At 42.7% G+C, this 14,873-nt stretch overlaps 1 protein-coding gene across 6 annotated transcripts in view; it reads left to right on the top strand.

The window, feature by feature from the left end:
• The first annotated feature begins 6,029 nt into the window (after positions 1 to 6,029).
• The window catches only part of LOC118395872 (aryl hydrocarbon receptor nuclear translocator-like protein 1), a 29,739-nt gene continuing 20,895 nt past the window's right edge, over positions 6,030 to 14,873 (top strand). For 2 of the 6 annotated variants that reach the window (XM_035789890.2, XM_052466104.1), the window contains exons 1-2: positions 6,030 to 6,194; positions 6,456 to 6,650. Coding sequence is in view for 1 of the 6 variants with exons in the window: in XM_035789889.2 (XP_035645782.1) it covers positions 6,598 to 6,650; positions 14,473 to 14,513 (94 nt within the window). In the remaining 5 variants the exon portion in view is untranslated. Of the gene's footprint in view, positions 6,195 to 6,455; positions 6,651 to 14,423; positions 14,514 to 14,873 lie in introns of all 6 variants that reach the window. The other 4 variants (XM_035789891.2, XM_052466106.1, XM_035789889.2 and 1 more) reach the window with 3 other exon arrangements.

Below are 14,873 nucleotides of genomic sequence, written 5' to 3'. Positions count from 1 at the left end.
ATTGTATCTGTACTATCAAATAAATTGGGCGTTTGTATCTTGTAGCAAACAGTGGCGGTGCAATGACACTTGTGTAAAAGTTGGAGTTCTTGAATGCCCCCTTATGGCTTTAGACAGTCCAAGGTGTTGTGAATCATAATCTAGGTTGGGAGATTTCCAGCAGTATAAAAGCCAGACTTTTCCTATACTTTAGGGAAGATGTGATGTGAGTTGGAATCACAAATCACCACCTTCCTGGCATGTGTGTAGTAATGCACTGCTCAAAGGGGTGGTATTATTATTTTTTAAAGGCTATAGGTGCTAATTAAACCCTCAGGTAGCCATTTTGAGCAAAACTGCAGGCTCCAAAGTGAAGTTCTATCCCAACAACAACATGCATTGTGATATGTTTGGAGTTTGCTCAATTTCATTCAAAAGTATTGAGAGGCATGCCTAATTATATGACACTGCAGTTGTTTGTGTCTGATTACGAGGCTTGACATTAAACACAAATGACAGCGTGAAATTGACACATTACAAAATGACAGCAGGAAATTGTTAATTTGAATTTAATGCATATTTTATTGAAATGTGGAACATGAATTGCATCATTCAAGTCATGAGTGTGTCCCGAAGTTAATGGGTTTATTGATCCCCTCGCCATTCGATGGAAGTCAGCGTTTCGTCAGCCACACTTGACAACAGAGGGTCCTCTGAATTAGTTGGTAGGGGTGAGGGGGTGGTTTGGGATTCCCCATAAGTATAGTCCACAGAAACCTGCTCTCCTTGTTCTTGGCCACTTATTCCCATGAGTGTTGCAAAACATTGTTTTTGTTTGTTTGTGAGTGAGTTAAATCAATTGCTTCATCAGTTAACACATGGGACTATTGTCTTGTACATATTAATGGGTTTTTAATATGGAAGATCTGTTTTAGCATTTGTAAACCAAGACTTGAAATAAATTATTGCCACATTGCTGATGTATTTCTCTGATTTGTGTTTCCTCTCTGTGCTTTTATTACTTTAGCTCTGACTCTGGATCTCTCCTCATAATGGGGCGGCAGGTAGCCTAGTGGTTAGAGTGTTGGACTAGTAACGGAAAGGTTGCAAGATTGAATCCCCGAGCTGACAAGGTAAAAAACCTGTTGTTCTGCCACTGTTCCTAGGCCATCATTGAAAATAAGATTTTTTTCTTTCTTGACTTGCCTGGTTAAATAAAGGTAAAATAAAAATTAAATAAAAAATAATACAAAAAGTTGGCATAATAAGGCTACATTGTATTCATATTCAAATTCCCCATGTCACACTTGCTGGGTTTGAACACAGTTCACTCGCCAACCATCCACAACACCAAAAAGTCCCTCTCCATTTTGGGAGGCACGTTCTGTCTCTTTACTGTTATGAGACCCATGCATCTTTGACCCTGTAAACACATTTTAAAGATCTACAGTAAATGGGATGCCAGCCCATTTCTCACACAAGTGTAGCGAATTCAGAGGGCTGTCCATCTGGGCAACTCGGATCGCAAACACATGTTGTGGCCCAATACCTAGCCATTTAGCTATTGCCTTACTACATCCCAATTGTCAAAAGTGTATTTCTCTCCATCTCCTCTCTTGATGCACTCATCTGGAAACCCAGGCTAGATTCATGGGAAATTCCACCACCTTTCAAACTCATTTTCATTATGTCCAGCACAATACAATATTTTTGTCCACATACTTTTGTACAAATACAAAATTATGTGGACACCTGCTAGTCGAACATCTCATCCCAAAAGCATGGGCATTAATGTGGAGTCAGTCCCCCCTTTGCTGCTACAACAGACACTTTCCACTAGATGTTGGAACATTGCTCCAGGGACTTGCTTCCATTCAACCATGAGTGTTAGTGAGGTCGAGCACTGCTGTTGGGTGATTAGACCTGGCTCGCAGTCGCCATTCCAATTCATCCCAAAGTTGTTCGATGGGGTTGAGGTCAGGGCTCTGTACAGGCCAGTCAAGTTCTTCCACACCGAACTCAACAAACCATATCTGTATGGACCTTGCTTTGTGCATGGGGGCATTGTCATGCTGAAACAGGAAAGTTAGAAACACAGAATCGTCGAGAATGTCATTGTATGCTGTAGCATTTAGATTTTCTTTCACTGGAACTAAGAGGCCCAGCCCGAACGATGAAAAACAACCCTACACTATTATCCCTCTTCCACCAAACGTACGTGTTCCACTGCCCCAGAGTCCAATGGCGGCAAATTTAACAACACTCCAGCCAATGCTTGGCATTATGCATGGTAATCTTGGGCTTGGAAACCTATTCCGTGAAGCTCCTGACGAACAGTTCTTGCGCTGACGTAGCTTCCAGAAGCACTTTGGAACTTGATAGTGAGTGTTGCAACCAAATACAATTTTTACATGCTATGTGCTTCAGCACTCGGCGGTCCCGTTCTGTGAGCTTGTGTGGCCTACCACTTCACGGCTGAGCCGTATGTCTAGGTTGTTGCTCCTAGACGTTTCCATTTCACAATAACAGCATTTACAGTTGACCGGGGAAACTAGCAGAGCAAACTGACTTGTTGGAAAGGTGGCCATCCTATGACGGTGTCACATTTAAAGTCACTGAGCTCTTCAGTACGGGCAATTCTACTGCCAATGTGTGTCTACGGAGATTGCATGGATGTGTGCTCGATTTCATACACCTGTTAGCATCGGGTGTGGCTGAAATAACCGAATCCACTTGAAGGGGTGTCAACATACTTTTGGTCAAATCATGACATCAGTGATCTTCAAGTCAGAGCTCTAGAAAGATGTTCAGGTTTACAAATTGGAATCTCTAGATGGATGACAGTCGAAAGGTATTTTTTCTCGTTGGACCTAGTTTTTTTTTTAGTTCCCATTTGTTTTGATCGCACTGAAGTCAGATCCAAGTTCTGAGTTACGAGTTCCCAATTGTTTTGAATGTGGCATTATTTTTTTATTTTAAAGGTGGACTATGCAGTAATCTCTCCGCCATACCCTGGTTGCTAAAATTCTAATTGTTCGCCTAATTTCAGTTTATGTGACAAAACAAGCATAGAGAATGTAGAGAATATTGTACCATCTAAACCACTGTGAATTATCTTTTCAATAAAAATAATATTGTATTTTCAGTTGCTTGAAGCTGGTGTACAAAACTGAATGTAAAAGACAAAAAAAACATTTAAGAACGGGAAGCATAGAAATAGCGCATATAGAACAGATCTACAACTTATTAAATTTGCTTTCAATGATAATGACAGATTTATAACTGTCATTAAAAAGTGACATATTGCAGCTTTAATGTACCCTGTGTTGTCAAAGACAAGCCTTTTTTAGGACCTTTCTTTTTCATCTTTTGAACCACAAATCATGGAAACGCACCGTTTTCACATATGTACAGTCCTGGCCAAAAGTTTTGAGAATGACACAAATATTAATTTCCACAAAGTTTGCTGCTTCAGTGTCTTTAGACATTTTTGTCAGATGTTACTATGGAATACTAAAGTGTAATTATAAGCATTTCATAAGTGTCAAAAGCTTTTATTGACAATTACATGAAGTTGATGCAAAGAGTCAATATTGCAGTGTTGACCCTTCTTTTTCAAGACCTCTGCAATCCGCCCTGGCATGCTGTCAATTAACTTCTGGGCCACATCCTGACTGATGGCAGCCCATTCTTGCATAATCAAGTTATGGAGTTCGTCATAATTTGTGGGTTTTTGTTTGTCCATCCGTCTCTTGAGAATTGACCACACGTTCTCAATGAGATTAAATTCTGGGGAGTTTCCTGGCCATGGACCCAAAATATCAATGTTTTGTTCCCCGAGCCACTTAGTTATCATGTTTGCCTGATGGAAAGGTGCTCCGTCATGCTGGAAAAGGTATTGTTCGTCACCAAACGGTTCCTGGATGGTTGGGAGAAGTTGCTCTCGGAGGAAGTGTTGGTAACATTCTTTATTCATGGCTGTGTTCTAAGGCAAAATTGTGAGTGAGCCCACTCCCTTGGCTGAGAAGCAACCCCCACATGAATGGTCTCAGGATGCTTTACTGTTGGCGTGACAAAGGACTGATGGTAATGCTCACTTTGTCTTCTCAGGACAAGCTTTTTTCCAGATTCCCCAAACAATCGGAAGGGGGATTCATCAGAGAAAATGACTTTAACCAAATCCTCAGCAGTCCAATCCCTGTACCTTTTGCGGAATATCAGTCTGTCCCTGATGTTTTTCCTGGAGAGAAGTAGCTTTTTTGCTGCCCTTCCGGACACCAGGCCATCCTCCAAAAGTCTTTGCCTCACTGTGCATGTAGATGCACTCACACCTGCATGCTGCCATTCCTGAGCAAGCTCTGTACTGGTGGTGCCCTGATCCCGCAGCTGAATCAACTTTAGGAGACGGTCCTGGCGCTTGCTGGACTTTCTTGGGTGCCCTGAAGCCTTCTTCACAACAATTGAACCGCTCTACTTGAAGCTCTTGATGATCCGATAAATGGTTGATTTAGGTGCAATCTTACTGGCAGCAATTTCCTTGCATGTGAAGCCCTTTTTGTGGAAAGCAATGATGACGGCACGTGTTTCCTTTCAGGTAACCATGCTTGCCAGAGGAAGAACAATGAATCCAAGCACCACCCTCCTTTTGAAGCTTCCAGTCTGTTATTTGAACTCTATCAGCATGACAGAGTGATCTCCAGCATTGTGCTTGTCAACACTCACACCTGTGTTTACGAGAGAATCACTGACATGATGTCAGCTGGTCCTTTTGTTGCATGGCTGAAATGCAGTGGAAATGCTTTTTGGGGATTCAGTTAATTTGCATGGCAAAGAGGGACTTTGCAATTAATTGCAATTCATCTTATCACTCTTCATAACATTCTGGGGTATATGCAAATTGACATCATACAAACTAAGGCAGCAGACTTTGTGAAAATTCATATTTGTGTCATTCTCAAAACTTTTATTTATTTATTTATTTAACCTTTATTTAACCAGGTAGGCAAGTTGAGAACAAGTTCTCATTTACAACTGTGACCTGGCCAAGAATAAATCAAAGCAGTTCGACACATACAACAACACAGAGTTACACATGGAATAAACAAACATAAGGTCAACAATACAGTAGAAAAAAGTCTATATAGAATGTGTGCAAATGAGGTAAGATAAGGGAGGTAAGGCAATAAATAGGCCATGGTGACGAAGTAATTACAATCTACCAATTAAACACTGGAGTGATTGATGGGCAGAAGATGAATGTGCAAGTGGAGATACTGGGGTGAAAAGGACCAAGATAAATAAATAAATACAGTATAGGAAAAAGGTAGTTGGATGGGCTAGGATGCTTTGAGGTTGAAAAGTGGCAGTATGCCCTTTAAGTGAATGATGTCTACTACCAGGTATATGATTCAACTGTTATGTGCAGATGGGAAGAAGGAGAATACAGGGGAGGAAGCCCTTCCAGACCATCGAGGATCAGCCCAGGCCAGTGAAGACGTTCCAGTGAGGGGGTTCGATTAATATCGCCCGGGCGCCCGTTGTAGGCGTGTTTTGCAAGGGTGAAAGTTAATTTCATTCGTTTTGGAACCGGGCTATCTCTCGGGTGTGAGACAGGTGCCCCATTCACAGTTCACAGAGAACAAAGTGACGTAGAGCACGTGAAGTAATGAGTAGGATTATGTGTTTTCACATGCAAAATGGATTGCTTTTTAGATTTATGATTGATTCCCAAATGAAAACCAGTTCGAAAATTCTAACATTTATTTTATGGAAAGAGACGTAGAACAGTATTTTATGGAAAAGTTTGTTTCTGGACGATGCACCATGCTGCCTTGTTGAAAAAATGACCAGGCCGCTTCTCCCGACCCACTGTCGCCGATGACGTAACGCCCGGTTCCCCGCGGTTCAGCATAATCGAATCTGCCCATTGCCATCGGCCGGGTCCCACCTCGGAAAATATTAGCACTCTGTAATTGGAAGGCAGTATGTCCGTTATCTTTTCCTGTTCTCAATCGTTTTCTGATTGGTGAGAGAAAAGACGTAGTGTCGTCCTCCTGTGCAATTGGTTTAGAAAAACTAGGTTAGTGGTGCACTGGTCATGACGGAGGGAGAAAGTAGGTCACAGACAGAGTAACGTTACCGTTTTATATCACAGTTCACGTAACATTAGACAGAGGGGTCCATTAGATGGAGATGTCCTAGCTAGTTCATCTCATGTAAGTAGATACAAAATATTTTCAGCATGTGTCGTGATGACTAATGGCTAGTTGCATAGCTAGCTATATATCGCGGTGCTAGTTGGCTAACGTCTGCTAACTAACGTTACCTTAGATAACAAGATTAATTTAGGGCTAGCCAAGTTAGGACAATGTGAATTTAACGTTTCGCTGTAGTTAGAAGTGTCTTAGATGAAAGTGTATTTTAGCTGTGTACTGAAATACCCAAGCCTGTAAGCTTTTTTTGTTGTTGCTGGACAGGGGTATCATAGTTGGATACGTCATTAGTTGGATCTAGCTGGGCTCGTTAATAATAGTGTGGAACTGCAGCCCGTTATTCGTGGCGTTCCTGCCTGTGAGCGTTCCCCCATGTGGGCGTTCCTGCAATTCGGGGCAATCCTGCATGTGGGCATTGGAGGCAACCATAGCTGTATGGATCTGTGCAAAACTGCAACAGTAAGTGTATTTTTTTTAATATATTTTTTTATATTTGAAGGATAATTTCTTGTTGATGAAAGATGAGGGCCATATGTTTAGAAAGTCATATCTCAAGCAATCATTATTGATATTTCTAGACGTTAAAACAGCGTCGGGATTGTAGTTCACATGAGCCAATCGTGGGCAAAGCCAATGGCTGAAAACGGTAATGAGAAGGCAGAATGCCCTCAAGAGTTTGCGTGAGCTAGTGGAAACCCAGCTTGGCTGTCTGAAAGTGACACACGAGGTGGTCCAGTCACTAACAATAAAAGTAGCTAAAGGGGCAATATTCCCACATGCAAATAGAACCTGATTGCATTCCATGACATCTATAACGATATCTGTATCATTCATACTAACTAAATGCTCAAGGAATGGTGTTGGCTACCTGCTAAGAGAGCATTATTTGTAACTTTAAAAAAAAAGATTTGAAGCTATAGGCCTACATTTTCTAATGACACAAATCAGTGGTGTAAAATACTTCAGTAGTACTTTAAAGTATTTTTATTTAAATATTTTTTGGGGGTATCTGTACTTTCACTATTTTATATTTTTTACAACTTTTCCTCCACTAGATTACTAAAGAAAATAATATAGTTTAATTCAACCAAAAAGTGCATTTTCAATGCTTAACAGTAGGGATGAACATGATCGGACGATTATTAGCTAAAAATGGCAACCTTGGTATCGGCTGATGTGTAGTTTAACACCCGATGTGCAAAACCGATGTCAAAGCTGACGTGCATACATAAACTCAGCAAAAAAAGAAACGTCCTCTCACTGTTAAATGTGTTTATTTTCAGCAAACTTAACATGTGTAAGTATTTGCATGAACATACCAAGATTCGACAACTGAGACATAAACTGAACAAGTTCCACAGACACGTGACTAACATAAATTGAATAATGTATTCCGGAACAAAGGGAGGGTCAAAAGTAACAGTCAGTATCTGGTGTGGCCACCAGCTGCATTAAGTACTGCAGTGTATCTCCTCCTCATGGACTGCACCAGATTTTCCCTTTCTTGCTGTGAGATGTTACCCTACTCTTCCACCAAGGCACCTGCAAGTTCCCGGACATTACTGGGGGGAATGGCCCTGGCCCTCACCCACCGATCCAACAGGTCCCAGGCGTGCGCAATGGGATTGAGATCCGGGCTCTTCGCTGGCCATGGCAGAACACTGACATTCCTGTCTTGCAGGAAATCACGCACAGAACGAGCAGTGTGGCTGATGGCATTGTCTTGCTGGAGGGTCATGTCAGGATGAGCCTGCAGTAAGGGTACCACATGAGGGAGGATGTCGTCTTCCCTGTAACACACAGCGTTGAGATTGCCAGCAACAAGCTCAGTCCGATCATGCTGTGACACCACTCCAGACCCTCTACCTCCAAATCGATCCCGCTCCAGAGTATAGGCATCGGTGTAACGCTCATTCCTTCGACAATAAACGCAAAACCGACCGTCACCCCTGGTGAGACAAAACCGCGACTTGTCAGTGCAGAGTACTTTTTGCTAGTCTTGTCTGGTCTAGCGACGGTGGGTTTGCCCATAGGCGACGTTGTTGCCGGTGATGTCTGTTGAGGACCTGGCTTACAACAGGCCTACAAGCCCTCAGTCCAGCCTCTCTCAAATCAAAGTTTATTTGTCATGCGTGCCGAATACAACAGGTAGAACTTACGGTGAAATGCTTACTTACAGGCTCTAACCAATAGTGCAAAAAAGGTGTTCAGTGAACAATAGGTAAGTAAAGAGGTAAAAAAAAAACAGGCTATATAGAGTAGCAAGGCTATAAAAGTAGCGAGGCTACATGCAGACACCGGTTAGTCAGGCTGATTGAGGTAGATTGTACATGTAGATATGGTTGAAGTGACTAGGCATATATGATGAACATATATACGCAGCAGTGAAAAGAGGGGTTGGGGGGGGCACACAATGCAAATAGTCCGGGTATCCATTTGATTACCTGTACAGGAGTCTAATGGCTTGGAGGTAAAAACTGTTGAGAAGCCTTTTTCTCCTAGACTTGGCACTCCGGTACCGCTTGCCATGCGGTAGTAGAGAGAACAGTCTATGGCTGGGGTCTTTGGCAATTTTTAGGGCCTTCCTCTGATACCGCCGGGTGTAGAGGTCATGGATGGCAGGCAGCTTAGCTCCAGTGATGTACTGGCCCGTACGCACTACCCGCTGTGGTGCCTTGCAATGCTCTCAATGTTACAGCTGTAGAACCTTTTGAGGATCTCAGGGCCCATGCAAATCTTTTTAGTTTCCTGAGGGGGAATAGGCTTTTTCATGCCCTCTTCATGACTGTCTTGGTGTGTTTGGACCATTCTAGTTTGTTGTTGATGTGGACACCAAGGAACTTGAAGCTCTCAACCTGCTCCACTACAGCCCCGCCGATGAGAATTTGGGCGTGCTCAGTCCTCCTTTTCCTGTGGTCCACAATCATCTCCATAGTCTTGGTTACATTGAGGGATAGGTTTTTATTATGGCACCACCCAGCCAGGTGGTGCCAGGCTGTTGTGTCGTCTGCAAACTTATTGAATGGCCATGTTCTGTTATAATCTCCACCCGGCAGAGCCAGAAGTGGACTGGCCACCCAACATATGCTCTCTCTAATTCTCTTTCTCTCTCTCGGAGGACCTGAGCCCTAGGACCATGCCCCAGGATTACCTGACATGACTCCTTGCTGTCCCCAGTCCACCTGACCGTGCTGCTGCTCCAGTTTCAACTGTTCTGCCTTATTATTATACGACCATGCTGGTCATTTATGAACATTTGAACATCTTGGCCATGTTCTGTTATAATCTCCACCCGGCACAGCCAGAAGAGGACTGGCCACCCCACATAGCCTGGTTCCTCTCTAGGTTTCTTCCTAGGTTTTGGCCTTTCTAGGGAGTTTTTCCTAGCCACTGTGCTTCTACACCTGCATTGCTTGCTGTTTGGGGTTTTAGGCTGGGTTTCTGTACAGCACTTTGAGATATCAGCTGATGTACGAAGGGCTATATAAATAGATTTGATTTGTTTGAGTCGTGCCTGGTCATGCAGTCGTGGGTGAACAGGGAGTACAGGAGAGGACTGAGCACGCACCCTGTGGAGCTCCAGTGTTGAGGATCAGCGTGGCAGATGTGTTGCTACCTACCCTCACCACCTGGGGGCGGGTCCATCAGGAAGTCCAGGATCCAGTTGCAGAGGGAGGTGTTTAGTCCCAGGATCCTTAGCTTAGTGATGCGCTTTGAGGGTACTATGGTGTTGAACGCTGAGATGGAGTCAATGAATAGCATTCTCAAGTAAGTGTTCCTTTTGTCCAGGTGGGAAAGGGCAGGGGGGAGTGTAATAGGAGATTGCATCATCTGTTGATCTGTTTGGGCGGTATGCAAATTTAAGTGGGTCTAGGTTTTCTGGGATAATGGTGTTGATGTGAGCCATTACCAACCTTTTCAAAGCACTTCATGACTACGGACTTTAAATAAAAAAACGTCTGGTAGGCTCGTGTCACTGGGCAGCTCGTGGCTGTGCTTCCCTTTGTAGTCTGTAATAGTTTGCATGCCCTGCGAGCGTCGGAGCCGGTGTAGTATGATTCAATCTTAGCCCTGTATTGACGCTTTGCTTGTTTGATGGTTCGTCGCAGGGCATAGAAGGATTTCTTGTAAGCTTCCGGGTTAGAGTCCCTAAAGCGGCAGCTCTACCCTTTAGCTCAGTGCGAATGTTGCCTGTAATCCATGGCTTGTGGTATTTTATTTTACCTTTATTTAACCAGGCAAGTCAGTTAAGAACATATTCTTATTTTCAATGACGGCCTGGGAACAGTGGGTTAACTGCCTGTTCAGGGGCAGAACGACAGATTTGTACCTTGTCAGCTCAGGGGTTTGAACTCACAACCTTGCGGTTACTAGTCCAATGCTCTAACCACTAGGCTACGCTGCCGCCCCATAGTCACTGTGGGGATGATGTCCTCGATGCACTTATTGATAAAGCCAGTGACTGACGTGATGTACTCTTCAATGCCATCGGAGGATTCCCGGAACATGTTCCAGTCTGTGATAGCAATATATGCCATTTAGCTGAACAGTCTTGTAATTTAGCATCTGCTTCATCTGACCACTTTTTTTTATAGACCAAGTCACTGGTGCTTCCTGCTTTAATTTTTCCTTGTAATCAGGATAGAGTTGTGGCCGGATTTACCAAATGGAGGGTGAGGGAGAGCTTTGTACGAGTCTCTGTTTGTGGAGTACAGGTGATTTCGAAAAAATGTCCCTCTGGTTGCACATTTTAAAATGTTGATAGAAATTTGGTAGAACTGATTTAACTTTCCCTGCATTAAAGTCTCCGGCCACTAGGAGTGCCGCCTCTGGGTGAGTGGTTTCCTGTTTGCTTATTTTCTTATACAGCTGACTGAGTGCCGTCTTAGTGCCAGCATCTGTCTGTGGTGGTAAATAAACAGGCACAAAAAGTATAGCTGAGAACTCTCTAGGCAGGTAGTCATACCTCGTGTAATTTTATGTCCATTGATTGCATGTTGGCGAGTAGTTTTGATGGTAACAGCAGCTTTCCCAGTCGCCTTGTCCGGGTCCTGACCAGGCATCCGTCTCTTTGTTCTGTACCTGGGTCGCTTCGTCTTGCAAATAATGGGGATCGGCCCTGTGGGGTGTTTGGAGAATGTCTTGTGCGTCGACCTTGTTGTAGATAAAATCTTAATCTATTCCGAGGTGAGTGATTGCTGTCCTGATATACAGAAGCTATTTTTTTCCCCCGTAAGATACGGTTGCAAAAACATTATGTACAAAATAAGTTACAAATAACGCCAAAAAACTCCGCATAGTAGCACAATTGGTTGGGCGCCTGTAAAACTGCTGCCATTTCTAACGCCGCCTATTGCGGACAGTCTGAGCACTGATGGAGGGACTGTGCGTTCCTGGTGTAGCTCGGGCTTAAAAGCAGCTAAAATTGTAAATATCGGTTATTGATATTGGGTTTTTGTTTTGGCAAGGAAAATATCGGCTATCGGTATCGGCCAATAATGTCATATCTGTGCATCACTAGTTGACAGTGCATGTCAGAGTTAAAACCAAGCCATGAGGTCAAAGGAATTGTCCGTTGAGCTCCAAGACAGGATTGTGTCGAGGCACATATCTGGGGAAGGGTACCAAAACATTTCTGCAGCATTGAAGGTCCCCAAGAACACAGTGTCCTCCATCATTCTTAAACGGAAGACGTTTGGAACAATCAATACTCTTCCTAGAGCTGGCCACCCAGCCAAACTGAGCAATCGAGGGAGAAGGGCCTTGGTCATAGAGGTGACAAAGAACACAATGTTAATTCTGAAAGAGTTCCTCTGTGGAGATGGGAGAACCTTCCAGAAGGACAACCATCTCTGCAGCATTCCCCCAATCAGGCCTTTATGGTTGAGTGGCCAGACTGAAGCCACTCCTCAGTAAAGGAAACATGACAGCCACTTGGAGTTTGCCAAAAGGCACCAAAAGGACTTTTTCAGCGGCAGGGACTTTGAGACTAGTCAGGATTGAGGGGGAAAATAAACGGAGCAAAGTACAGAGAGATCCTTGATTAAAAAAACAACTCAGGACCTCAGACTGGGGTGAAGTTTCATCTTCCAACAGGACAACGACCCTGAGCACACAGCCAAGACAACGCAGGAGTGGCTGTGGGACAAGTCTCTGAATGTCATTGAGTGGCCCAGCAAGAGCCCGGGCTTGAACCCGATTGATCATCTCTGGAGAGACCTGAAAATAGCTGTGCAGTGACGCGCCCCATGCAACCTGACATAGCTTGAGAGGAATGGGAGAAACTCCCCAAATACAGTTGTGCCAAGCTTGTAGCGTCATACCCAAGAAGACTCAAGGCTGTAATCGCTGCCAATGGTGCTTCAACAAAGTACTGAGTAAAGGGTTTGAATACTTATGTTTTGCTTTATCTTGGCCAGGTCGCAGTTGTAAATGAGAACTTGTTCTCAACCCACTTACCTGGTTGAATAAAGGTGACAAAATAAATAAATGTGGACTATGACTGCTTGCTAGTGTACTGTACCTAACCAAACAATGCTGCTTTTTTGACAACTTTGGCTGGCAGTTTTTTGACTTCGTAAAGCATGTTCATTGCCAGTGAGTTGTACTTTGGCAGGGTCCAACATTGTGTCCGAATACGGGTGATTTATTTGGTAACGGGTGATTTATTTGGTAACATGTTACACTCGCATGTAATGCTCCAAACTCCCTTTTTGCATTTTGAATGCAGAATCCTGGCATGATGGATCATTTCTAAGACTTCTGTCATGACTGTTGGTTGTATATCCATGGACCATGGAATAAGCTTTCTATGGAATGGAACTACTCTATGTCCTCAGCTGTGCCTGGGAGCCATTCTGTGATTATATCCTCAGAGACCATGCTTTAATCAAACTAGGCTATCCATTGCCAATGCTGTAAGTAGGCAGCTGCATGCAATAAAGGAGAGAAATTGAGCCGGTGAGGCTGACCCAGTTTTCTGCTTCGCGTTGATCATGACACAGTGGTTTTCCCAGTGCTTTGTCCCTCTCCCTCAGAAAACACTAACAAGAAGTGCTTTTCTTTTTCAGGCCAGGAAGAAATTACTTTCACAAGCCTTTTAAACTACTGTCGAGAGTGACCTCGAAAGGCCTAAAATAGCCATGAATTAATGGTTGGCTCAATGGAATAAGATGAATGGAATAGTATTTTGCATGTATGATCCATTCAATCAAGACTCTAACCCTCCTGATTTAATAATAACCTACAGTATATTATGTGACCATTATTTAATGTTCAGTTCAAGACCACTTTAATGTGAAATTGCTTTTATGCTGACATCCTTCAGTCTTTTCCACAAGCACATGGAGTAGCCAGCCAAGGGGGTCTGGGGTGGCTTGCACCTCCAGGTTAAGAATTGTTTTGCTGAACAAACTCTTTTGGTGGCCTCTGGTATATTCAAATGCCTTGATTACAACCAAAATACACAGCAAAATTATTTTACATTTTAGTAGACGCTCTTATCCAGTCCAACTTACATGCAAGCACATGCATTTTCATAAATTATTCCCCGTAATGGTCCCCTTTGAGAATTGAACCCAGAACCCTGGCATTGCAAGCACCATGCTCCACCAACTGAGCCACACTGTATTCAAATATTGAATACTTTATTGATTTTACCTCTCAGATTGGATTTGTTTTTGTGTGCTATTGTGTTTACATCCTAAATTACTGAAAATGTATGAATTAAGTGCATTGTTATTTTGGGGGATATTGTCTTGGCCTATTGCATCAGGACTATTTTCTAAGTAGCAGAACATTTAACCTGTCTTCTCTTGAGATTCAAGTATTTTACTGCAAGATATGAATTGCCACAATTATGTGTGTTCTTCAAATTATATATTTGATTTAATCAGAAAATATAAAATGCAGGTAATTTTTAATCAAACAAATTGTGTGATTGGTACTTTTTTCAAATGACAAAATGGGTCTGTAAATTAAACGGAACAGATGCTCAATTAATTTCTGGAACCATACCTGTTCAGAGAAGAGGGTGAACAACATCAGTTAAATTAGTCAAAGAATTAACAATTGTTTGCAACTCTTTGTGAATTGCAGTATGTCATTAATACATTTTTAAAAAACACTTAAACAACTCACTCAGATGTCTTAGAATCTTGTAAGAGTCTGCAGACTTTGTCAGATGTCAAGCTTCCTTTTTAAGAGTCATTTTCTCAGCTATCTGCAATACAGGTATGATTGAAGAATGAAGCAGGTGTTAATCATGGGCTTTGCTACACAGAAAGCAGCAGTTGACTACTCCATTGTATTTGAAAATACTGTGTAAGTATAATTAGCTTTTAAAACAATGAATTCTGTTTTATTTTATATTTTGGACCAGAGTAAGGCTCACTCCTCTAGCCTACCTATTGTTCCTGCAGTGAGGAAGATTCTTTGGTTTTCATAATTTATCTGCAGATATTCACCAAAAAGCCTACCAGTATGCAAATTAGGGAGCCAAATGAACTGCTCTCTTACTGATGCGATTTGGATCTGGCAAGTCCTAATGGACTTCATATCGAAAAAATACAAACGAGATCTTTAGTTGTTCTTTAGGCAGTACCATGGACATAACTATGATTTATGAATGTCAAGGATATGAGATCGACTTAATTCAGTCAGTTGGACAACATTTATAAACTA

Source organism: Oncorhynchus keta, chromosome 17, assembly GCF_023373465.1.
Source record: "Oncorhynchus keta strain PuntledgeMale-10-30-2019 chromosome 17, Oket_V2, whole genome shotgun sequence".
Lineage (NCBI taxonomy): Eukaryota > Metazoa > Chordata > Actinopteri > Salmoniformes > Salmonidae > Oncorhynchus > Oncorhynchus keta.
This window is presented reverse-complemented; position numbering and strand designations above follow the sequence as displayed.